This window comes from Pongo abelii, chromosome 13 (assembly GCF_028885655.2).
Source record: "Pongo abelii isolate AG06213 chromosome 13, NHGRI_mPonAbe1-v2.0_pri, whole genome shotgun sequence".
NCBI classification, from domain to species: Eukaryota; Metazoa; Chordata; class Mammalia; order Primates; family Hominidae; genus Pongo; species Pongo abelii.
In genome coordinates, this window is record NC_071998.2 from 89,250,079 (window position 1) to 89,276,681 (window position 26,603).

Genomic DNA, 26,603 nt, shown 5'->3' on the forward strand with positions numbered 1-26,603 from the left:
CAGTCTTCTTGGAACAGGAACAGAAGTCTGATTGAGGACTTCTCCACTCAGAATCCTTCAGCTCCCCAGTTTCCTTGGAGTAAACTCCAAATTCCTCAACTCCAGCCTCATGTCTCACTCTCTCTAGCCCTGCCCCCCACCTCTCAGACCACACGTCTTTACTATGCTGTCTCTTTTCCTGGAAGGTCCTTCTCCACTGCTTGCCTGGATAACATTAACTCATCCTTAGTGCTCAATTCAGAAGGTACCTCCTCCAGGAAGCCCCCCCTGACTTTCCTTCCTCCCTTTGGGCCCCCAAGAATCCCATAAGCCCAAGTGCATCTTTTTTTTTTTTTTTTTTTTTTTTGAGACAGAGTCTTGCTCTGTTGCCCAGGCTGGAGTGCAGTGGCGCAATCTCGGCTCACTGCAAGCTCTGCCTCCCGGGTTCATGCCATTCTCCTGCCTCAGCCTCCCGGGTAGCTGGGACTGCAGGCGCCTGCCACCACGCCCGGCTAATTGTTTTTTGTATATTTAGTAGAGACGGGGTTTCACCGTGTTAGCCAGGATGGTCTCCATCTCCTGACCTCGTGATCCACCCGCCTCGGCCTCCTAAAGTGCTGGGATTACAGGCGTGAGCCACCACGCCTGGCCCCAAGTGCATCTTGATTGTGTTACACTCCCTCTAGTCTACACCCTCCTTGCAGGCAGGAACCAGCCTTATTGGTCTTGATGTCCCTACCCCATAGCTACTTAGTGAACGCTGCTGAACAAATGACTCAATCCCCAGACCACAGGGGTCTGGAGAAGAACCTGATATGGGCCCTGCTCACAAGGGGTCAGTTCAGAGGGAGAGGGGCAGACAGGAAATGAGGAGAGTGAGATGGAGTGGGCAGCATGGGGACCAGCAGAGGGGCCAGGGATGGAGACGGCAGGAATAGGGCCCCACCCCGCACCTTCGTCAGAAGGGCCTTCTCCTTCTCAGCCACCTTTCTCCAGATCTTTGTGACCTGGTGGATCTCGGAGTTGAGGAAGCGGTTCTGGGTCCGGTAAGCTTCCATGTCATCCTGGAGAAGACAGCAAAATATGTTATGAGTTGGACATAAACATCTCCCTGGTCTTGGGGAGTCACACCCTCAAATGAGCCCCCAAAGCTTCTTTTCTTTAGAAATTTCCAATAATAGCAACAGAAGAGGAAGTCTGAAAGAAAAATAAAACACTCATAGCGCCCTTCTCTATTCTTGATGTCAGCATGATGTGGTAAAGGGACCAGTAGGTCTGAATTTAAGCCCTGGCTGATGTCCTGGCTGGAAGGCCTCAGGCAGGCCACTGAACCACTCTGACCCTCTGTTTCCTCATCTGTAAAAGGGGCAAATACCAACTAACCTACTGGGCATTTGGGAGACTAAGTGAGATAATGTGTGATAACACTAAGTACAGGGACCAAAACATAGCAAGTGCTCCAGTAGTGTTTGTTTTTAAAATCAACATATTTTATCATATATTTACAATCATACTGTAAAATTAACTCAGTGTCACTTTGTAAAACCTTTCAATGTTGCTACATAAGCTTCCCAATGATCATTTTCAACCTCTGGTGATGATTCTATTGGGTGAATTTCCCAGAACTTACTCATAATCCTTTTCCTGTCATTTTTTAATTTGAGCCCGGGGTGTTTGCAGTTGGTTTTTGATTATGAATAATGCTGTGATGAACATCTCTGAGTTTTCCTTTTGCAAGTTGCCCATCCAGTGGAGGGAATGAGCTCCCTGCTGCTGGGGCATACAAGGAGAAGCCGGACAAGCACTGGGAAGGTTCAAGCAAGGACCTGAGCCTCAGAGAAGGATCAGCTATAGCAGTGGCTCTCAATTCTGCTGGGATGGACGTTACAGAAGCCGTTCAGTCACATAACACATTCTTAGAGCTATACCTCACAATTCCAGGGTATTTACTGGCTGAAACTCAGGCCCTTTCTCTCCCATTGATGTATGGGCTGGAGGCAAGTGCAAGCGATGCTGCAGCAAGGATGACTCTGACATGGCCTGACTGATTTGGAAATGAAGAACATCACATGTAGTTTGGGGCACTTCCTCATCAGGGTCACATGTGCACAGCCCACAGGTGGTCCTGGCCCTCCCTGGGTGGGTCTTCACTCTGGCCAAGATGATCTCCAAGGTCTTCCCAGGCTGGAAGCTCCGATGCATGCCCAGGGGCTGCTGCCCTCCGCCCAGAGCCTGACACACTAGAAGGGCCTCTGCTCCCAGGGCAGGGAACGAATGCCCCCCCGTTGACTTCATCACATCACCCCTCACCGCTCCACTGGGGCTCTCTGTGGTGCCCCAACCCCGGCCACCCCTGCTTTCATCTCCCTCGCTGTGCCAAGGCTGAAAGGCTGTGCATCCACTCAGCTTGCTCTCTGCCTTCTCCTGGCTGGACCCCGGCAGCCACCCTCCTCCCCCTATCCAATCCTGTCCCTGACCTAGATAAAAAACCAGCTTCACTGCCTCTCAAAAATGCTGCTGTGTGTGCCAGCCGCTCTGCTGGCAAGTTTCTGCCTGCTTCTTCTCCATGGTCCCCATATCCTATCCTTACGTGGCAAGAAGTGAAAATCTTGTTTGTGGTGCAGGGACCAGTCTCCCATGAGCATCAGGCCTTTCCTGGACCACTCCCCACTCTCTCTGGAGTCTAACACTTTAGTGTCTGGAGATATAGAAACTTACGAATACAGAGGCTGTGCAGGCTTCCGGCATCACCCCCATCACCAACACCACGCGGCATATATCCTCTCACCTTATCCCCCCAGCAACCCTAGAAGGGATGTTCTTTTATTATTCCTGTGACACAGATGAGACCTCAGAGGCTCTGAAAGGGTAGGCAACTTGCCTAAGGCACAGCCAGTATAAGGCAGATGTGACCAAACCCAGGTCTGTCTGATTCTTTTTGTTTGTTTGTCTTGCTCTGTCACTCAAGCTGGAGTACAGTGGTGTGATCATAGCTCATGGCAGCCTCGACCTCCCTCCCACCTCAGCCCGTCAAGTAGCCGGGACTATAGGCAGGCACCACCACGCCGAGCTCATTTTTTGATTTTGTAGAGATGAGGTCTCACTATGTTTCCCAGGCTGTTTTCAAACTCCTGGCCTCAAGCAATTCTTCCACCTCGGCCTCCTAAAGTGTTAGGATTACAGACGTGAGCCACTGTTCCCGGCCAGGACTGTCTCATTCTAAAGCCCTAATCACCAAACTTCCTGCCGGGCACCATCTGAGCTCCCCACCAGCTGGAATCCACCTGGATGCCCACACTCTAGTTCCTGCCCTCCAAGCGTTGTCCTTTGGTGTCTCCTGGCTACACGCATGCAGGCTTACGTGACCTCTCCTACCCATCAGACAGTATAACAGCACATCAAAGACGCTGGCGTTGGCCATGTACCGGCACCGCCTGGTGGTCAGTGGCATGAATGCTGCGGGCACGCTGTCTGGGTGGAAATTCTGTCTTGACCACTGAGCCCCTGGACAAGTTACTTAACCTCATCCTCTCATCCAGAAAATGAGGATAATAACAGTACTACCTCATGCGGCTAGGAGAGGATTCAGTGAGTTAATATGTGCAAAATGCTCAGAACGGTGCCTGGCATGTGGCAAGTGCAACGTGAGCGTGAGCATCGTCTCCCTCACTGAGTCTGCATGACAGCTCGAGAGCTACTATTCCCCACCCTGTACCCACCCCCTCAGTCGGCTGACAGAGTTCCAAATCCAATGCCTGGGAAAATACCACAAGCCCCCCGCAAGGGAGGAAAGGACCTACCATGACCTGGCCCATCTTCCTCACATCCACAAGGCTGTGGGATAAATATTAAAGTGCCCTAATTCCCATTTAACAGATGACGAAACACACACAGAGAAAGTAAGTTCCCCTTGTCACGAAAGAGAGCCAGGATCCAAACCCAGGTGTGTTCAGCCCATGGCAGGTGCTCAGCAGACACTGCGTAGAGAAAGCAGACCCAGCTCTGGCGCCGGCCACTGCTCCACACCACTGGGTCTCCCTCCTTGATACCACCCCTTCCTCCTCCCAGGCCTAGATGTGCTCATGGATAGTTATTTATTTTTCTTTCTTTTTTTATTTTTAGAGACAGGGTCTCACTTTGTCACCCAGGCTGGAATGCAATGGCATGATCATAGCTCACTGCACCCTTGACCTCCTGGGCTCAAGTGATCCTCCTGTCTCAGGCCCCTGAGTAGTTGGGACTACAAGTGTGCGCCACTACACCCAGCTAATTAATTTTTAATGTTTTGTAGAGACGAGTTCTCATTATGTTGCCCAGGCTGGTCTCAAACTCCTGGCCTCATGCAGTCCTCCGACCGTGGCCTCTCAAAGCACTGGACTGCGAGCCACCATGCTTGGCCACACACTGGTATTTCTAAGGCTTTGGAAAGAAGGCTTTTGTCACATAAGATACTCTGCTTCTAGCCCCAGGGAAGGCACAGACATGCCGGACAGGGAGGTAGAGTGAGCACAGCCTGGAACAGCAGTGGCAGTGGGCGGCGTCGGGCAGTACCTCCCCCTCCAGCTCGATGCCCTACCTTGAGTGCTCGTCTTGGCTCAGAACTGTAGGGAGGAAAAAGAGAAACCTCAGAAAAGAGAAAAGCCACAGGACAGTCACCAGTGGAATGAAAGAAGGAAAACCCTGGAGAAGGGGGACCAGGGAAGAAGAGAGCCAGCCTGCCTGCCTTTGTAGGAAGCAGGAGCCCGGGAATTCTCTTTGGGCCATGCCCATGGACTAGGCCCTGTGCTGTGTGGAAGGCAGTGGCCTGGGTGTGGGAGGCCAGGTTCCGGCTGCAGCCCTGCCTCTTGCTGCCTGACCCTGGGCCAGTCCTTCTCCCTCGCCCCAACTCAGCTGTCCCTGCCAGAAAATGAGTGGGGCAGACTAGATTTCTGAGTCTTTCCAGATCTGATATTCAAGAGGTCAATGATCCTGTTCTCAAAACCAAAGTCTGAATAACAAGGGGCATTCCCTAAAGTTGGGTTCCTCAATCAAAGGGCAGGCAGGAAACCTGAATACTCTCTGTCCTCAAACTCAAGACAATGGATATTTGCTGGGTCTTCTAAGAGCTAAAAAATAAGGAACACCAACTACATGCAATTCTTCCTCTTTTTTTTTTTTTTAATAGAGACAGCATCTTACTCTGTTGTCCAGGCTGGAGTGCAGTGGCGTGATCACAGTTCACCACAGCCTCGAACTCCTGGGTGGCTCAAGTAATCTCCCACCTCAGCCTCCTGAGTAGCTAGGACTATGGTGGGTGCCATCATACCTAGCGAATTTATTTTACTTTTTTTAGAGACAGGGTCTTGCTATGTTACCTAGGCTGGTCTTGAACTCCTGGGGTTGAGCAATCCTCTAGCTTCAGCTTCCCAAGTAGCTGGGACTACAGGCACATGCTACTGTGCCTGGCTAATTTTTTTATTTTTTGTAGAGATGGGATCTCGCTATGTTTCCCCGGCTTGTCTCTAACTCCTGGCCTCAAGTAATCCTCCTGCCACAGCCTCCCCAAATGCTGGCATTACAGGTGTGAGCCACCTACACCTGGCCTTATGAAACCCTTTAAAGCACAAAGCACAAAACACTGGGCCTCTGAGGATCATATGCAAGTGTATTCTTGGTTAATGTGAATCACATACCCAGAGTCTCCATGTAGGTGAGCTCACTGATAAAGAAAATTCATGGCCAGGTGCGGTGGCTCACGCCTGTAATCCCAGCATTTTGGGAGGCCGAGGCGGGTGGATCACGAGGTCAGGAGATCGAGACCATCCGGGCTAACACGGTGAAACCCCGTCTCTACTAAAAATACAAAAAAAATTAGCCGGGCATGGTGGCGGGCACCTGTAGTCCCAGCTACTCAGGAGGCTGAGGCAGGAGAATGGCATGAACCTGGGAGGCGGAGCTTGCAATGAGCCGAGACTGCACCACTGCACTCCAGGCTGGGCGACAGAGCAAGACTCCATCTCAAAAGAAAAAAAAATTAAAAAAAAAAAAACCTCCTGAATATGTAAATTCAGGGGCACACTCAGTCTCCTAGTGAGTCCATGATTACAATCAACTCTCAGGCTGTCTGGAGGCACCTGGGTGATCTAGCGTTCTTTTTTTTTCCTTTGAGATAGTGTTTCACTCCTTCACCCAGGTTGGAGTGCAGTGGCACAGTCTCAGCTCACTGCAACCTCCACCTCGTGGGCTCAAGCGATCCTCCCACCTCGGCCTCCAGAGTAGACGGGAACACAGGCGTGCACCACCACAAATCTTTCTGACCCCTGTGCTGCTCTACCGGGGCTTGCACAGTGGATTCCGGCAGTATGGGTGGAGAGAAGAGGAAGCCGCCTGGCTGGGGGCAGGCAGGGTATAAAAGCAATCAGATGGAAGCAGTTTTCCCTGCTGTGTGGAGGGCTGAGAGCTTTCTAATCATCTAGCTGCATTTGCATTGGAAAGGTTATGTTTTCTTTTAACCCAAAAGAGTCTCTGATTTCAGACTAAATAAGGGAAAAGATTCGGGAACTGGTTATGTGGGTTTTCAGTCTTTGCTGAAAGAAAGGGAAGGGAATCAGGTTTCATGTCCTTTTCCTTTATCCTTCCAACAGCCCTAGTCAAGAGGGCTAGTTGGGCTATTTGACACAGAGGTGAGATAACATGCCTAAAGTCACACAGCCAGAAAGAGGCAGGGCCAAGAGTCAAAGAGGTCAGTCTGACTTCAAAGCTTGGGTGGTGGCCACTGTTCAACACTGCCCACTGAGAGCTTTTCTCTCAAAAGCTTCCTGATTTCTTTTTTTTTCTTTCTCCATCTGCCCTCACCGAGTAGTTCTTTGATAGAGTAGCACGAGAGTTCTCAAGGTTATAAGTCTATATGTACAGTCTCATGTGGCTTAATGATGAGGATACACTCTGAGAAATGTGTCATTAGGTGATTTCACTGTTGTGCAAACATTATAGACTGGACGCGGACAAACCAAGGTGATTTAGCCTACTACACACCCAGCTAGATGGTGTAGCCTACTGCTCCGAGGCTGCAGACCTGTGCACCTGTTACTGTACTGAATACCATAGGTAGCTGTCACATAATGGCATTTGTGTATCTAAACACATGTAAACATAGAAAAGGTAGCAAGTTGTGCTATGATGTTATGACGGCTATGATGTCACTATGTGATAGGGATTTTTCTGCTTCATTGTAATCTTATAGGACCGTCATACATGCAGCCCATTATTATATGGCATCTGACTGTACATATGTGGTTGTGAGTGGCAGGGTTTAGGGCAGGACGAATCCTGGTTATACAGCTCCCTTTAGGGACAGTGGAGGCTATGAGTGCACTCCACAGCCACAGGCCTCCCAGTGGGACAGTTCCTGTCACAACCCTTTAGAGAGGAGGCTGTGGGTCACGGCAGGCAACACACTTCACATAAAGTTCCTACCCCCTGTGACATCACTGGTCCCTGTGGGATGGGGAAGCCTAGGGAAAGATAGGGACAGAGAAGGGGAAGGAAGGGGAGGAAAGGGGGAACAGGGATGGTGACAGTAGCTAGAAGCGGCAGCTAAGCAGACAGACCAGACCGCAGACATGAGCTCCAGCCCAACTCCAGCTCCCCTACTTCTTCAGCACATGACCCTGGGCAGGCTCCTTAACCTTTCTCAGCCTCAGCATTCACATCTGTAAAGGGGGAGCACACCAGCGGCTGCCTCACCTCACAGGGCTGGCGCGAGGACTAAATGTGGCGATGCACCCACCGAGGGCAGTGCCTGGCACACAGGAAACACCCTATAAATTCTACAGATGGGAGTGGTGACTATTGGCAGCTGAAGGTCATCCGTACAGTGTGCAGGCACAGGACTGTGGGGGGGGAGGGTCGTGCTGGCCCCTTAGGGCTCTCAGGTGCCCTGGGATGGCACTAAGAGAGGTTGACCAGGCCAGGCCCCACACTTAGCTAGTCGGGCTTTCATCTCTTATTTGATAATCTAGAGGCACCTTCACTTTTCAGTAGCCCAGGATACCAGGGCTGCTGGTTAATGGGTCAATCAAGGCCCAGGCAAACCACACTGGGCCTTGTGGTAAAGAAAGTGAAGAAGCGTAGAGCAGTATTCCCATCAACATGTGTTTCTAATGTGAATATTCTAGGATGAAGGGGTATCCCCACTCCACCTAGCAAACCCTTAGGGGTGGAGAGCGCACCTTCCCTGAGGGCTGGGACAGAGGACCGGCAGGACTGGCAGGCCCTGGAGGGAAGGCCCCTACCTTCAGGTGCTCTATCTTCTCCTGCTGGCTCAGGAAGTCCCTGTTGGCAGCGTCGGGGCGCAAAGGAGACTGGTCAGGGGGGTGCCTGAAGTCCTGGGTGACCTTCTCAGAGAGCTTGCAGATGACCTGCTGCTTGGCGTGGTTCTTGTCCATAAGCAGCTGCACGTGCTGCTGTAGCTCCTGCACCTGCTGCTCCCGCAGGCTCGCTGTGTGCGCCAGGCTCTCCCGCTCCTGCTCCAGGGCCTCCACCCGCCGGCCCAGCTCCGCGATCTGCCGCACTTTGTGCCGCACCAGCTCCAGCCGGTCCTTGTCCTCAGCCGCCGCCAGGTATGCGCTGGATGCCCGCTTCTCCTGCTGGGCGGCCTCCAGTGCTTTGTGCAGGATCTTCACCAGCTCCTGGGCAGGGAGAGGGAAGCATCTTGTGAGCTCAGGAAGGGCCTGCTGGGCGCCAGAGTGGGGCATATGTTATCAGTAGTTCTCCTAACCACCCTGAGAGATGCCCAGCAGCATCCCTGTGGCATCTCATCCTGACACTCACTTTCTCCTTCTCTGTTCAAGTGACCGTTAGCTGGGCACATGGTTCCCCAGCTTAAAACTGCATCTCCCAGCCAAGCCATGGTGAGGTGTAGCCAAGTAACTATTCTGCCTAAATGGGAAATGAAAAGTGAGATGGGCAGCTTCTGGGTCCTACCTTTAAAACCACTAGACACATGCTCCTCTGGTCCAGTTCTCTTTGCTTCTGGCTGGGAAGTGGCAGGAACTAGAGTGGCCGCCTCAGACCCACAGCAGAAGGTAATGTTGAGAAAGGGCTGCCCCCCCAGCTCAGAGTTGCTCACCTACCTCTGGGTTCTTTAATGTGAGTGAGAAACCTCTCACTCGTTTTGGGCCACAGTGCTTTGAAACTTTTTTTTTTTTTTTTTTGAGATAGCGTCTCCCTCTGTTACCCAGCCTGGAGTGCAGTGGCACAGATATGGCTCACTGTAGCCTCAATCTCCTGGGCTCAGCTGATCCTCCCACCTTAGCCTCTCAAGCAGCTGGGACCACAGGAACATGCCAACACACCAGGCTAATATTTGTATTTTTTTTGTAGAGATGGGGTTTCACCATGTTGCCAGGCTGGTCTCAAACTCCTGGACTCAAATGATCTGCCCACCTTGGCCTCCCAAAGTGCTGGGATTACAGGTGTGACTCACCATGCCCAGTGGAGATGTTTTTGTTACAGCAGCTGAGCCCATACCCTGACATATACACATCCATTTCAGGGATGAACAAACTGAGGCCCAGCAGAGAGTAGAGTGGAATTCAATCTCAATCGGACAGATTCCAAAGCCTGTGCTCAGTCACTAAGAAAACCAGGGGTGGCAGCTATGTGGCATTACTCTTCCATCTCATCCCTGTGGCAGACATTACTAATTAATCTCCCATACTTCTTCCTGCACAGCCTAGTTGAGGCCTCAGAATCATTCTCAATATAGCAGCCAGTCACTACCAATCAAATTGAGGCAGGGTTAAAGAGGAAATACACTGGCAATCCCCATGTAAAGCCACACACAGAGGGCCTCATTCAACCCATTTGTGCCTAGTTCCCTTCAGCCCACCAGCTGATGCCTGCAAAGCTGGTGGAAGGAACTCTAGAAAGTTCAGAAACAACAGAGCCTGATTTATTCCTCAGCAGGGGCAACTGACTCACACAGGAACTTAAGGTCTGCTCAGCTCCCTGTGCCTTTAAGCCTGTAATTTCCCCAGGGAGGGCCACGCCTGGACTCAGGCCTATCTGTCCCAAAGCAGGGATGTGAATTCATTCTGGGCCAGGATCAGGACATCAGCAGCCAGGCCCACGTGGAACTCATACCAGGTAGGTATCACTTTCAGGCAACACTGCCCTGCTCTGTGCTTCTCATTCGGAAAAACATGGTTTCCTAGAGACATGTCAACTCTACCACACCAAAGTATTAAAATGAATGGATTGGCTGGATAGGCTTATTTGCTAAGAACAATTGTATATTGGAGGAGAACTGCCAAAAACCATTACTTTTTTGGAGAAGCTAATGACATGACCACATTATCCTGCATCTTCTGAAACCTTAGGACTCGTGACCATCCTTTCTCTGGTTTTCTGTTTTCCTTCCACACGCCCATCTATCCATCCAACCTTTACCAAGCACCACTCGGTGCCAGGCCAGGCCCTGAGCCAGGTGCCGTGGCCCAGAGAGGGACTGGTGAGAGTTCCCACCTCCAAGGACTGCAAAGGCTGGTGGGAATGAACATGACCCACCGCAGTGGAATGATCTACTGCAAGTCAGGGGAACAAGGGTGTTTGTGGGAAAGGCAATGACTTCTGTCTGGGGTGGAGGTTGCGGGGAATACCAGTCCAGAGCATTTAAACGAAACCGTGAAGAATGAGAAGGGCCAGAGATGGTCAAGCAGCAGGTGGGAGATGAGGGTGGGGATGGCCCTACAGATGTGGCCAAGCCACAGCCCCATTAAAGACCTGGAGGAAGGAAAGAGCTACCATGGAGCTGTGGGAGCCCTGGGGTGTGGCAGGAAGGCGGGGTGAGGACAGCACAGTGATTGCAAACCAAAAGGGAATGTTTGGAATGTCCGGAATGAAGAAGTCAGCTTCTCAGGGCTCAGTGGAGAGAGATTAACATTCCTGTGGTTCCAGGATAACTGGGGGCCTAGGCTATTTTCTACTTCAGCTGAGATTTGGAGATTACCTTGGATGACTGCCCAGGGAAATAACCAACAGACATCATTGTTCAGACTTGCCCTAGGAGCAGGACCAGTGGGTGTCTTTCCCTCAGTTTGGGGAGTTGACCCTGAAGCTTATTTCATTACATCTAGCTGTCTCCTTCCCGCATTTGGCTCCCAGAATCTAAAACTGAGACACCAGCCCAGGAGGCTCTCCTCCCACCCCCAGAATTCTTGTACCAGAATAAAATAGGCTTGAAAGAAAGGAACCAGGGCAGAGGGAGGGAGCCTCAGTAGGACTTGTAAGATGAGGAGTGAGAATGTCGTGAATTCAAGAAACCTAAAGTCTGGATTATAAGCAATGTCTTAGGACCAATTCTTAAAAATAGAGAGGTTGGGCCGGGCGTGGTGGCTCATGCCTGTAATCCCAGCACTTTGGGAGGCTGAGGTGGTCGGATCACAAGGTCAGGAGATCGAGACCATCCTGGCTAACACGGTGAAACCCCATCTCTACTAAAAATACAAAAAATTAGTCAGGCGTGGTGGCGGGCGCCTATAGTCCCAGCTACTCAGGAGGCTGAGGCAGAATGGTGTGAACCCAGGAGGCGGAGCTGGCAGTGAGCTGAGATCGCACCACTGCACTCCAGCCTGGGTGACAGAGCGAGACTCCGTCTCAAAAAAAAAAACAAAAAAAAAACCAAAAAACAATAGAGGGGTTGATGAAATTAAGCTTTTTAAAGTGTTTTTTTTCTTTTTTTTTTTTTGAGACAGGGTCTCACTCTGTTGCCCAGGCTGGAGTGCAGTGGCACAATCATGGCTCACTGCAGCCTCAACCTCCTGGGCTCAAGATATTCTCTTGCCTCAGTCTCCCTTGTAGCTGGGACTACAGGCATGCACCACATTGCCCAGCTAATTATTTTATTTTCTGTAGAGACAGGGTCTCCCTGTGTTGTTCGGGCTGGTCTTGAACTCTTGGGCTCAAGAGATCCTCCCACCTCGGCCTCCCAAAGTGCTGGGGTTATAGGCGTGAGCCACCATGCCTGGCCCAAGTGGTACTTTTAATATTTCTCAATCGAGTTGTTTGGTTCATCTCAGATTTTGATACCTAAGTTGTCACTTTATTTAAATTTTTAAAAGCCAATAAATCATCTTTAAAAAATAATCCTTTATCTTTTTAGAGCATTGCTACTTTCATCAGTGGTGGGCCCTACAGGGGTCAGATGAAGGGGCATGGGCTTTGGAGTTGCACAGGCCTCGGTTCCCATTCTGGATCCGTGGGGGTGTATCTAACGAGGTGACTCTAACGAGGGTAGCTCAGGTGGCCTCTTCATTGAATCTTAGCTTTCTCATTAATGGGGCTAAAGCTTCCTCCTCTGCTCAGAACTGCCTCTAGCATGAAAGAGAAAGTGCCAAGTGTCCCTCCCCAAGCTGACATGGCCAAGGTACCTCCCAGCCCTCTTTCATGTCCTCTGAAGTTTTTGGCTGCAGTTCTAGGAAAGTAAGAGGCTACACATTGCCCCACTGAGTTTCCTAAAAAATTATGTTCCTTTACCCAGTAATCCTGATTGAACTAAGGTGGCCCCAGAGGGCTACAGGCAGGGTCCCAGAGGGGTTCATCATTCCCAGCCGCCAACAGATGGCCAACATCACCACAGACAACAGCCTTCCATCTGCCAGAGCAGACGGTCTTCAGGCTGGGTGGAGTTCTGTCAACTCCAAGGGTCAGTCCCCGGCCAATCAGCCATCTGATGCTATCTCCTAGAGCCCAAACCTCTTGTGGGGCCAGTGCTGCAGGTGTGGGGACAGATAATGCCTTAATGGGTATTGAAGTCACCCTGTGGTTTAATATGACACCAGTGGGTACACAGGGAGTGGATTCATTTTTTTCTCAAGAACAGTTTCGGTGCTTGTGTCTCATAGTGGGCCTCACCATGAGATTATGGAGGACAGGAGACAGCCCAGCCGCTAGACCTGGAGGAGGTTAGGGCCCCAATCCTGGCTTTTCTAGCTGCCTGAGCATGGGCAAGTCACCCAACTCCTCTGAACTCCTCAAATGCTGGCTCAGTCCCTGGGAGACCGTGAGCATGCAGACACTCTGAGAACCTCAGTTTCCCTTTCAGAGTAAGGGGATGAAAACTATTGTAAGGACAGAGATAACACATGGGAAGGCTCAGCACAGTCCTGGGTCCGCGATTCATACCAGCAGTTCCCATGCTCACATCTTCTCTTCCCCACTAGACGGTAAGGTGCCCAAGGGCAGGGATTTGTCTGCAATGTGCTCTCAAGAGCATCTTGCAGTGTTTGAGATAGAAATTCCTAAAGAGTCACGAAAGCCATTGGCAATGGCCAGATCAGCTAGGATAAGACCCCAAATTCCCATGTCCTCTTGAAGTGGGAAGGAGGTGCCTTCCCACTAAAGAAATGCAGGAAGGTACCTCGCAGGGGTAGCTCCTGGGAGTCCAGGTGCCCATCCTCCCAGCTGATGAATGGGACTCTAATGAGGGTCTCAGATGGACAGCGGCTCTCCCAGTGGCATTCTGAGTGCCTGGAGGCACCACTGGGCACCCAGAAGTTGTGCTGGCTTTTTCTGTCTCACCTCTTTGGTTTCAGCATCTGGGCTACAGGTGAAACCCTAGAGTTACGGGGCTGCTGTTCCTCCCTTCCTAATGTGGAATAAAGACCTAAGCTCCCTGATCACTGCTATGGCCCCACGGCACATTTCCTGGAGGCACCGATGGGCTCTCACTTCCCGCCTCGTCTCTGAGCCCCTCAGCAGGGCACCTCACTGCTTGTAGGGCAGGAAGAGGTTGACATGGAGGGTAAGGAGGGCTGCAGTAATTGCCAGAACAACCAGAGCCTGCCTCTGTTGGGCAGCTGCTGGGTGCCAGGTATTGGGCTTTATGAATCTGGGCACAGGTCTCTCCAGTAAACATGGCTGTAATTCCATTTACAGAAGAGGAAACAGGCTTAGAGAGGTTAAGAAACTTCCTTAGGGCCAGAATTTGAGCCAGTGCTGTCTTATTTAAAGGCTGTTTCTTTGAATCACCCTGAAGACTGAAGTGCATTTGTGGAATGGGTTGGAGAGTAAACAAATCCACTCATATTACACAATAAATAGATAAACTAAATAAATCACAACTCATTCTCCTTTTGACCGTCTGTCCCAGGACACAAAGTTGAGGTTTGGTGGAAGGTTACCTGGTAAAAAAAAAAAAAATCCAGATTCTTCAATGCGTCAACAACTTCCTCCTGACAATTTCCCTCTGAATATATGGGAGTTGTCAATAGCCTGGGCAACCCTTATTAATCTCCAAGAATCTTGCCTTTATTTATTGAAGAATGACGAGTCCTCCAGAGATGCAGAGCAATCAGGGGCAAACTTTCATGAAATCTAGGTTTCCTGGGGCCTTTCTACTTCATCTGACAATTTGTAATGTCTTAGAAAGAAAGGCTGTGTCAAGAGGGGCTGCCCGTATATTCAGGATTTCTTTTTCTTTCCAGGTTTGGGTTTGGGATTTAAGCTCTACTAGTCCAGGGATCAAGCAGCTGCTATGGCTCTGTTTCATGCCCTCTCAGCTCTCAGGAGCGTCCAGCAGCCTCACAACTGGAGCACCACGATAACAGGAGGAAAAGACAGCTGGGCTGCTAAGCAGCAGCAGAGGGGACTTCACGTGTTATAACTACACATTTGGGTGTTGCTTTGTTTAATGTCTGTCTCTGCCATGAAATGCAAGCCCTGTAAGGGCAGAGCCTGTGTCTTTTGCTCATTGTTCTTTGCCAGCACCTGGAACACTACATGCACATAACAACAGGCCCTTAATAAAGATTTGGTGAATCAACATGAGTTAAGAACGTATGAATAAATGAGCCCCCTCCTTTGAGAACTCTAATGTCTAATCACCAGTTGCTTCACTAAATGTAACTCCTGGCCAGGCACGGTGGCTCACGCCTGTAATCCCAGTACTTTGGGAGGCTGAGGCGGGCAGATCACTTGAGGTCAGGAGTTCGAAACCAGCCTTGCCAACATGGTGAAACCTTGTCTCTAATAAAAATACAAAAACAAAACAAACAACAAAAAAAAATTAGCTGGGCGTGGTGGCAGGCGCCTGTAATCCCAGCTACTTGGGAGGCTGAGGCAGGAGAATCGCTTGAACCCGGGAGGTAGAGGTTGCAGTGAGCCAAGACTGCACCACTGCACCCCAGCCTGGGTGACAGAATGAGACTCTGTCTTGAAGAAAAAAAAGTAACTTCTGACATGCCAGGAATGAAGCCTCTCCGGTTCCCCTGAGATCTGCTGACAGTGGTCACTGCTTAGGGGCAGAAAAGGCAGACAAGGGTCCAAACTAGGTATAGGGAGAGCATTTTTTCTAGATTTCTTCCCCCCAAAACAGGGCAGAAAAGAAAAGAAGAAATGTACAAGTTATAAGAAATATTCAGAAGGTAACAGGGCATAAGCCCCACCTCCCCAGCCTAAGTCCTCTGGAGTCAGGGCTGGAAAACAAAGCAGAAAGGGCCTCCGGGCAGCCAAAGTTCAAACACAAAAGCTTAGGCCTTCCTCTAGAGGAAAAGGAGTCTGGGCCCTCACTGGAGCCCGCCACTGCCACCACAGGTCCTACCAGGCCCCACCATTGGGATTTATGTAACAACTGCCTAACTTAGTCGCTTTTATCACTCTAAAGAGGGGCTCCTGCCCGGAGCTGCAGCCCTCTCACATCTTTGCCCTGGGACCCTCACTACTTCATAAGGTAGCCCCTAGCTTTTAATACCATTTACTCTCTGGGATGTAGGATTTTGTAGTAGTTTTAATGTCTGTGTGTGTGAGATCTGTTTTCTACCATTATCATATAGCTCTTGTAACTCTCGTAATTAACTTCTTACCATATTAAGCCCAAATATTCCTGTCACTGTTTCTGTGTTGGTCCTGGCTTAGCCCTGGGCCACACACATGCTGCTTGTTTGCTTTCTCCTGTGACAGTCTTGTGACGGTCATTCAGATATCTGTGCCCAGATATCAGCTGCCAGGTCAAAGTTCCCCCCAGTTCTATCGACAGCCCCTCCCATGACCCTGCATCCGGATCACCTGCCTCTAAATAATGTCATTTTCTGGGTAGGGGGTGAGACCATGCATGGCCCTCCAGGAGGGGTCCAAGAGATAGTTATTAGAGTAGATCTCCAGAGATACCTGCCCTTGGTGCCCTTTTGTGACTTACTTTGAGTGACATCAGGTTCTTGAGTAATCAACAGCATATTTCAACCTTCTGCAGTTTGGCCTTTAAAGACCAGAGAGTAGCTGGTGCCCAGCAGGGCAAATGCATCCCATCTAGCTTGTCCGAAAGGCTCCAGGAACTGGAGGGGTCCACTGGAACCTGGGGCCTCCCTGGGACCAGACCTCACCTTCTGAGACTTTAACTCCTTGGTGAGCATCAGAACCTGTTGCTCCAAGGCTGCCACTTTCTCCTGGGCAGTTCGGTTCCATGTGATTCCTTCAGAAAAGAATGGGAAGGTGTTGTTCTGGCGCTTGGCTTTCTGAGCGAAATTGATGGTCAGAGAAGACTTGGGTGCAGGCTTTGGAGAATCCTCTGGCTCTCTCCCTGCTCAAGAGGAGAAATGCAGAAGTTATGACTGATGACATCAGCAGTTCTCAAACCTGAGGTTGCTTTAGAAGCACTTGGAGGGCTTGTTAAAATGCGGATGGTTGGGCCCTAATTTCGGAGCTCTGGATTTAATAGGTCTGGGGCAGGGCTTGAGAATATGCACTTCTAAAAAGTTCCTAGGTGATGCTGACACAGCTTGTCCAGGGGTTAGACTGTGAGAACCACTGGCCTACATAAACATTATTGCATTGTGCTGGCCCATCTGCTAAACTGTGCCTGTCTCCTTCCTTCAGATCCCACCCAGCCTGCATGGGTCTATCTCATTCAACCCTGCTGGTGTTTGCCAAGTGGCTTTCTCCTCGGGCACAAGCCCTGGCAGGATGTTCTGTTCCTTATTTCAGGATCCCACCTCTATGTGCTAGGAGATTTTCAAAGCACACAGATATGTCTGATGATAAGAACACAGAATGAATGTCTGTACTCTGCATTCTTGCTCCAGAGAGCAGCTCAAGCACTTAACTTGATTCTTCTTATTCCAAGCTAAGTTAAGAGATATATTTCCCCCACAGTTGATTGTCTCAAGGACGCATAGTCCTTTTATCTCCTGGGTTATAACCTATGGTTCACAGGCCAAATCCAGCCCACAGCCTGCTTTTACAAATAAAGCTTTATTAGAACGTGGCCATGCCCATTTGTTTATGTGCTGTCTATTGCTGCTTTTACTCCTCAAAGGCAGAACTGAGTGCTTAAAACAGAAACCCTATGGCCCACAAAGCCTCAAATCGTTACCATCTGGCTCTTTACAAAAAATGTTTGCCACCCACTGTTTTCAAGTCATTAAAATTTTATTCTTAAATCAAACCCAACATCAGAGAATCATTCTCTTGGGTTGCCTTGTCCTGCCCTGACCCAGCTGTGCTTCTGGTCTCTGCCATCAGCCTGCATCAAGGGACATTTAATGGCCTGATTATGTGGCCAAGGGCCCTTGAGAAGCTTGTTCATGTGGGATATATACATCATGCCTGTTATGAGTCCCCAGCAGAAGAAATTCCCTTCAACCCTAGGAACTTCCAAGAAAAGCTTTGCTTCTTATAAGAAAATATGTTTTTAGTCTTATGGACACTGGAAATAATCTAGCTGCTTGCATTTCCCTCTTTGCCTTGGCTGCTGAGCTTACAGCCACATTTATGGCCTACTCTCAGATATTTTGTAGGATCTTGTAAATTGATCTTATCTAAATCTCCTAACCCAAATTACTCATTTGTAGGAGTATGCATTTTAGTAAACTATTACCTATTTCTTGGGACTAAAGTGTTAAAGGTGTTGAAAATAAGAATGTGGTATGGGATCCCAGGATAGGGGACACGCAGGGCTTTGGGGACAGGCCAAATGACTTAGCACGAGACCAGGCCAAGGGCTGGCCAAACAATCTTGAACAGATAAAGAGTTACTCCAGTAGGTGACAGGAACCAGACACTGAGTGCAAAAACAGTACCTTGCTCGGCCGGGCGCGGTGGCTCACGCCTGTAATCCTAGCACTTTGGGAGGCTGAGGCGGTTAGATCACTTGAAGCCAGGAGTTCGAGACCACCCTGGCCAACATGGTGAAACCCTGTTTCTACTAAAAATACAAAAATTAGCCAGAAATCGCTTGAACCCAGGAGGCAGAGGTTGTAGTGAGCCAAGATCATGCCAGTGCACTCCAGCCTGGGCAACAGAGCGAGACTCTGACTCAAAACAAACAAAACAACAGTGCCTTGCTGAGTGCAAAACCAGAACAGTCTTGTTCCAGATTGAAGAGAAATCAGGTTACTCTGAGTACAAGGCAGCCCGCAGAGCTCAGAAATATGTAGTACCTCTTTCTCCTTCCTGTTATGGGGTCTAGGGGAGCAGGGAAGCTCCCTGTAGCACTGCTGCCCTCTGATACACGACTGTGCACCAACTCTGAGGACAGGCAGGGCAGGCCTCACAGTGCCCAGTTTGTAATTAGAGAAAATGAGGCCTAAGACAGTGGTGTTCAATCAGTGCCCTGGATTTCATAGGAGTGCCTCTAGGGCTGACTGGGAGAGGAAGGTGGAGTAAGAGGAGCAGAGGAGGAGTCCAGACTCCCACTCCGGCCTCAACTCTGCTTTTACCTGCTTTATATATTAGTTTTTGTTCTGTCACTCACTCTGTGGCCATGAGCAAGTCACTCCACCCTTCCATGCCTCAGTTTCCTTATTAATCTAATGAGGATAACAACAATATATACAATATATACAGTTCCAGTTGCTGTAAGAATTAAAAAGGTCAAGGTAGGTAAAGTGCTTAGTACACACAGATGAAACTTGAAAAGATTCTACTAAATCAAAGAAGCCAGTCACAGCATGGTATATTCCATGGTATATTCCACTCACAGCAGATGTCCAGAACAGGCACAGCCATAGAGAAAGAAAGATGAGTGGCCACCTAGGGTTATGGGGCAGTGGGGATTAAGGTTGATGACTAAGGGTGCAGGTTTCTTTTCGGGGTAATAAAAATGTTCTAAAATTGATTATAGTGACGGCTGCATAATTCTGAGGATATACAGAAAGCCACTGAATTACACATTTTAAATGGGTGAATTGTATAGTACATGAATATATCTTAATAAAGTTGTTGCCAAAAAAAATGCTTATGGCAGCACTGGCATGAAGTAACTGCTAGCGTTATGATGATGATGACTGATCCGATATAGCACTGGCCTTCTCTTGGACTGCTTGTTGTGCTCTCTAGGGCTTTGCCAGGCACTGACTGCTCCAAAGGGTGCTTTTTCTTTTCTTCTTCTTCTTTTTTTTTTTTTTTTTGACAGTGTCTCACTCTGTCACCCATGCATGATCACGGCTCACTGCAGCCTCGACCTCCCTGGCTCAAGTGATCCTCCCAGTTGAGCACCCCAAGTAGCTGGGACTACAGGCGCGCACCATGATCAGCTAATTTTTAAATTTTTTTGTAAAGACAGGGTCTCCCTGTGTTGCCCAGGCTTGTCTTGAACTCCTGGGCTCAAGCAATCCTCCAGCCTTGGCCTCCCAAAGTGCTGGGATTACAAGCGTGAGCCACCATGCCCAGCCTCTTCTTAATTTTTTACTCTGAAAAAATTACAGACTCACAGGAAGTTGCAAAGATAGTGCAGACATGTCCCAAGTACTCTTCACCAAGCTTCCCCCAATGGTGACATCTTACATAGCTATAGTACACTATCAAGTCTAGGAAACTGGTGTTGGTACAATATGTGTGTGTAGGTCTATGTCATTTTATCACGTGTACATTTGTTTTTGGTTTTGTTTGAGACAGAGTCTCACTCTGTCACCCAGGCTGGAGTGCTGTGGTGCAATCTCAACTCACTGCAACCTCTGCTTCCCAGGTTCAAGTGGTTCTCCTGCCTCAGCCTCCTGAGTAGCTGGAATTGTAGGCACTGGCCACCATGCCCAGCTAACTTTTGTATTTTTAGTAGAGTGGTGGTATTAAGAGGTGGGGCCCTTGGGAGGTGATCAGATTTAATATCATGAGGGTGGAGCCCCTGATAAGATCAGTACCCTTAGAAGAAGCAGCAGAGACCAGAGCTCTTTCAGCCACGTGAACACACAGTGAGAAGGTGGCCATCTGCAAGCCAGGAAGGGAGCCCTCACCAGACACTGAATCTGCCAGCACCTTGATCTTGGACCTCCCAGCTTCCACACAACTGTGAGAAATAAATATCTGTTATTTAAGCCACACAGGCTATGGTGTTTTAGTAAGTAGCCCAAGCCAACTAAGACACACACAAAAGCACAAATGCTGGTTCGCTGGAAGGAAAGAAGGCACTTGTGCCAGCCGTGAGGAGCTGGTCCCTGAAGGCAGCTCAGCCCTGGACAGAGGCTCACCTGGGGTGCTGGCATCAGAGGCCGAGGGCTGCCCCTCCCTCTGAGGCTCCCCACTCTGTGGAGAATCTTCCCCTGGAGGTTCATGGCCTGTTCCCTGGGCCTGCTTGTTGCCACGGATATTGTGCATTGTGTTTCTGAAACGAGAACAGAGGAGCATGAGGCTGAACCCTGCCTTTCTGCCCTTCTGTTCTTCCCGCCGCCACTGCTGGAGCTCAGGTCTCATCCCCACACCCTGTCATCCTGACTGGTCTCCCAGACTCCAGGCACCCTACGTGATGCCTCCCCACGCATGGCACTCCCAATCTCCTTTACCTATCTCTTTCGCATTCTCATCTTCCACACACTATGTGGCTTATAAATAATACAAACTTGACTTCCTCAACCCCCAACCCTGCAGCTGGAATATAAATGCCATGAGGCGGAGGTATTGTCTGTTTTGTTAACTGATGCACCTACAACGCCTAAACAGTGCCCAAAACATAGAAGGTGCTTAATATGGGTGTGTTGAGTGAATGCTGAATGGACTTGCTGAACCAACTTTCCCAAAACCTTCATCTGGTTTCATAACTATCTGGCTCAAAAACCATCAGTGGCTCCCGACTTCTGCTGAGATAAGTTGCAAACATCTCCTGGCATCTTTCCCTGCTTGCTGTCTTTCCCTGCTCAGATCTGTCCTCTGTGCAGCCTTCACTGACCATCTCATGGCCTCCAAGGGGCTTAGTGTACTTCACAGCTGGGTTACCCTTTGGCCAAGTGCTTGTCTAGGCTGAAGCCTTGTGATGTCATTTCTTTAAGAACCGGGTACTAACCTACCTGCATGTTTGCTGGTGCCCAACACTGGGTTGTACATGCCAGAGACCGGGCTTAATACATGTTTGGTTTATAGAAAGGAACTAGATAGTACCAAAGGCTGACCTAAGATCACAGACCACAGAGTTCATAATGAGCCGGATGTAAAAACAGTTCAAGGAGTTTATTTTCCCTTGCAAAGAGATAAGATTAATAACAGGGAAGGGAAAATGATGAAAAGAGTTCACTAGGTCAGTGTATTTCGAACCGAAGGTTCCGACTCATTGGTAGATTGTAAAATCAGTTTAGTGTCATGACCAGCATTTAAAAAATGAAATAGAAACTATCAGGGCTGCTGCCACCTGCCTGCATCCGCCTGTGTTGCATCGGGATCCTGAGGAGCTGTTGGGTGGTCCAGGCCAAGGCTGGCTCGTGTGGAAGTCATCCTTGCCTCTGTTTGCCTGCCCTCCCATCCATCCTCTCTCCCAGTGGTCGTCACGCTGGCGCGCATCTCCTGCTTGCCGTACTAGTTCCATTTGCTCTTTTGGAAGCAGGAGATAGAACTGACGCTTGTAGGGCTACAGGACTTAGGCCAAGACCAGCTTCGTGAATATCACTGCGTCAGGTCAATTTAGTGAAAACATGATACCCACAGTGAGCTTCAACATGAGGAAAGTAACTAAAGGTAACATCAGAGTAAAGATCTGGGATATGGCTGGGCACAGTGGCTCATGCCTGTAATCCCGGCACTTTGGGAGGCCGAGGTGGGTGGCTCACGAGGTCAGGAGTTCAAGACCAGCCTGGCCAGGATGGTGAAACCCCATCTCTGCTAAAAATATAAAAATTAGCCGGGCGTGGTGGCGCATGCCTGTAGTCCCAGCTACTCAGGAGGCTGAGGCAGAGAATCGCTTGAACCCGGGAGACGGAGGTTGCAGTGAGCTGAGATTACGCCACTGCACCTCCAGCCTGGACGACAGAGCGAGACTCCATCTCAAAAAAAAAAAAAAAAGATCTGGGACATAGGAAGACAACCCCAATTTTGGAGCACGTAGGAACTATATTGCATAGGAGTCAATGCTATTGTTTACATAACAGATGGTGCAGATCGTGAAAAGATAGAGGCCTTGAGAAATGAGCTACATAATCTAGATAAACCACAGTTACAAGGAATTCCAGTGCTAGTACTTGGAAGCAAGAGAGAGATCTTCCTAATGCCTTGGATGAGAAACAGCTAATTGAAAAAATGAATGTCTGCTATTCAGGATAAAGAAATGTGCTACTATTCAATTTTTTGCAAAGAAAAGGATAATGTAGGTATCACACTTCAATAATTTATTCAACATTCAAAATTTAGAAGCTGAAGCATCTCCTGAAGTCTTCCAATCCTTCTCAGCTATAATCCTAGAATTATTGTCTGTTTCTCTAAAGTACTTCCCAAAATACAGTCCTTCCTAACCCCAATAAATTGTCTTTTTCAGAGTTTATTTCTCATGTGCATTGCTGAAGATATGTATCCCTAATCCTTCATAAGAATCAGCAAGTTCTCGGCTGGGCGCGGTGGCTCACGCCTGTAATCCCAGCACTTTGGGAGGCCGAGGTGGGCAGATCCCGAGGTCAGGAGTTCGAGACCATCCTGGCTAACACGGTGAAACCCTGTCTCTACCTAAAATACAAAAAAATTAGCCATGTGTGGTGGCGGGCACCTGTAATCCCAGCTACTTGGGAGGCTGAGGCAGGAGAATGGCATGAACCTGGGAGGCAGAGCTTGCAGTGAGCTGAGATGGCACCACTGCACTCCAGCCTGGGTGACAGAGCGAGACTCCGTCTCAAAAGAAAAAAAAAAAAAAGAATCAGTGAGTTGTCATGATCAAGTCAGCACATACAAAACATACACATATCTTACACATACTTGTCTTAAACTGTATAGAGCTTTTTAAAATTTTATTTATTTAAAAAAAAAAACACTTGACCATCTTAACTCAAGAAGATTGCATATTTCCATCCTGGTCTTTCTGGGCCACATTTTTGTTGTTGTTGTTTGAGATGGAGTCTCACTCTGTCACCCAGGCTGGAGTGCAATGGCATGATCTCGGCTCACTGCAACCTCCACCTCCCAGGTTCAAGTGATTCTCCTGCCTCAGCCTCCCGAGTAGCTGGGATTACAGGTGCCCACCACCACACACAGCTAATTTTGTATTTCTAGTAGAGACGGGGTTTCACCGTGTTGGTCAGGCTGGTCTCAAACTCCTGACTTCAGGTGATCCACCCGCCTTGGCTTCCCAAAGTTCTGGGATTACAGGCATGAGCCACCGTGCCTGGTCTGGCCCAGATTTTTATATTGGTTTTCAGTAAATGTTTATCTATAATATTTCAATAGAGTCCAGTATCTTGATACTGATACTGACTTGATACAGCATGAAGTTTCTAGTGCCACACACAGTTTTTAGAAAACCTTTAAGCCTGGCTCATGTAGGATATAAACATAATATTTATCTTATTCTCACAAATGTATGTGAAATGTATAATTACACCTTAGGAATCCAAAAATGGTCTGCAAAGAGTGAGCAGAGGCACCAGATCAACGTTGTTGGTTCTTTACACTGGTGAGATTCTACTTGATGAGTATTAAAAACACTCTGCTTTCTGAGAATTCTTTATCACAAAATAGCAGTTGGGGATATGGGAGGAACTAAGGCATGCTTTGTATCTGTGTAGATCATTACTTCCATTTTTTTTTTCCTCATTCAAAATACTTTTTATGGAGTTGGGAATTGATGATTTCTCCAAAGCTTTTATGAATTTAAAGCACGCCAGTCAAGATAATAAAATCTGTTAAGAATGTTAGACTTTGGCCGGGTGCCGTGGCTCATGCCTGTAATCTCAGCACTTTGGGAGGTCAAGGCGAGTGGATTGCTTGAGGCCAGGAGCTCAAGACCAGCCTGGCCAACATAGTGAAACTCCGTCTCTACTAAAAACACCAAAGTTAACCGGGTGTGGTGGCTCATGCCTGTAATCCCAGCTTCTTGGGAGGCTGAGGCAGGAGAGTTGCTGAATGTCACTTGAACTGGGGAGGCAGAGGTTGCGGTGAGCGGAGATTGCGCCACTGCACTCTAGCCTGGGCGACAGAGCAAGACTGTCTCAAAAAAAAAAAGAAAAAAAGAAAGTCAGGCTTTGTTGAAAAAAAAGAAAGAAAATATCAGAGTGCACCCCACTTAGTGCACTGTACAACAGCACCACAGTGTCTGGATTACTATAGCTTCGTAGTAGTGTTGATATTGGGAAGAGTGTGTCTTCAAACTTTTTTTTCTTTTTTTTTTTTTTTGAGATAGAGTCTTGCTCTGTCACCCAGGCTGGAGTGCAGTGAAGTGATCTCGGCTCACGGCAACCTTCACCTCCCAGATTCAAGAGATTCTCCTGTCTCAGCCTCCTGAATAGCTGGGATTACAGGCATGCACCACCATGCCCGGCTAATTTTTTTTTGTATTTTTAGTGGAGACGGGGCAAATTTTTTTATTCTTCAAGATTATTTTGGGTACTCTGGGGCTCTTGAATTTCCAGGATCTTGAATTTTAGGTTTAACTTGTTAATTTCTGTAAGGAAGCCACCAGAATTTTGATGGTGATTATATTGAATCTGTAGATCAATTTGGGAAGTATTGTCAGATTAATAGGTTAACAACATTAAGTCTTTTTTTTTTCTTTTCTTTTTTTTTTTTTTTTTTTGAGACAGTCTCACTCTGTTGCCCAGGCTGGAGTGCAGTGGCGCAATCTTGGCTCACTGCAGTCTCTGCCTCCTGGGTTCAAGCAATTCTCCTGCCTCAGCCTCCCAAGTAGCTAGGATTACAGGAATGTGCTACCATGCCCAGCTAATTTTTGTATTTTTAGTAGAGACGGGATTTACCATGTTAGCTAGGCTGGTCTTGAACTCCTGACCTCAAGTGATCTGCCCACCTTGGCCTCCTAAAGTGTTGGGATTACAGGCGTGAACCCCCGCGCTCAGCCTAGCAATATTAAGTCTTTTGATTCATGAACATGAGATATCTTTCCAGCTATTTAAGCCCTTTTTTTCAACAATGTTTGGTGTTTTCAGAGCACACATTTTGCATTATTATGTCAAATTCATTCCTAAATATTTTTCTAATATTGTTATGGAATGTTTTCTTAATTTTATTTTTGGGTTGTTTATTACAGGTATATAGGAATACAACTGATATTTCTATATTGATCTTGAATCCTGCAACCTTGTTGAACTAATTTCTTAGCTCTAATAGTTTTTCCTTAGGATTTTCTGTAAACAAATATCATGTCAACTGCAAATAAAGATAGTTTTACTTTTTTCCTTCCCAATATGGATGCCTAATTTCATGTTCTTGCCTAATTGGCCTGGCTAAAGCCTCCAGAACAATGTTGAATAAAAACAGCCAGAGTGAACATCCTTGTCTTATTCCTGATTTTAGGGGGAAAATATTCAGTCTTTTACCATTAACTATGTTAGCTTTGCATTTTTCATTGATTCCCTTTATCAAGCTGGGGAAGTTTCATTCTACTTGTTTGTTTGTTTTTTTTTTTCTGAGATGGAGTTGCTCTGTCGCCCAGGCTGGAGTGTAGTGGTATAATCTCTGCCTCCTGGGTTCAAGCAATTCTCCTGCCTCAGCCTCCCAAGTAGCTGGGACTACAAGCCTGTACCACCATGGCTAGCTAATTTTTATATTTTTAGTAGAGATGGGGTTTCACCATATTGGCCAGGCTGGTTTCAAACTCCTGACCTCAAGTGATCCACCCACCTCAGCCTCCCAAAGTGCTGGGATTGCAGGCATGAGCCAATGTGCCTGGCCTCCTTCTAGACTTTTTAAAAAATTATTTATTTATTACTATTATTTAGAGACAGTGTCTCACTCTGTAACCCAGGCTGTAGTGTGGTGGCATGCTCATAGCTTACTGCAGTCTTGACCTCCTGGGCTCAAGTGATCCTTCCACCTGAGCCTACACAGTAGGTGGGACTACAGGTATGTGCCACCACACCCAGCTAATTTTTTGTAGAGATGGGGTTCACTACAATTTTTTGTAGGCTGGTCTCAAACTCCTGGCCTCAACCAATCCTCTCACCTTGTCCTCCCAAAGTTCCGGGTTTACAGGAAAGATCCACTGCGCCTGGCCCTTTCCAGTCTTTGTGAGAGGTTTTATCACAAAGAGGTGTTGAATATTGTCAAATGCTTTTTCTCAGTCTACTGAAATGATGTGGTTTTTCACCTTCTTCTTATTAATGTAGTATATTACATAAATTGAATTTCAGATGTGAAACCAACCATGTATTCCTAAGATAAATCCTACTTTATCTTGGATTAATCCTTTCTATATGCTGCTGAATTCAGTTCGCTAGTATTTTGTTGAGAATTTT

At 48.2% G+C, this 26,603-nt stretch overlaps 1 protein-coding gene across 2 annotated transcripts in view; it reads right to left on the reverse strand.

The window, feature by feature from the left end:
- The window catches only part of TBC1D2 (TBC1 domain family member 2), a 56,199-nt gene that overhangs the window by 12,999 nt on the left and 16,597 nt on the right, over positions 1-26,603 (reverse strand). For both annotated transcript variants that reach the window (XM_054520352.2, XM_024252599.3), the window contains exons 4-7: positions 20,418-20,551; positions 16,338-16,534; positions 8,253-8,648; positions 933-1,043 (exon numbers count right to left, since the gene is read on the reverse strand). In XM_054520352.2, the coding sequence (XP_054376327.2) occupies positions 933-1,043; positions 8,253-8,648; positions 16,338-16,534; positions 20,418-20,551 (838 nt within the window). The remainder of the gene's footprint in view (positions 1-932; positions 1,044-8,252; positions 8,649-16,337; positions 16,535-20,417; positions 20,552-26,603) is intronic.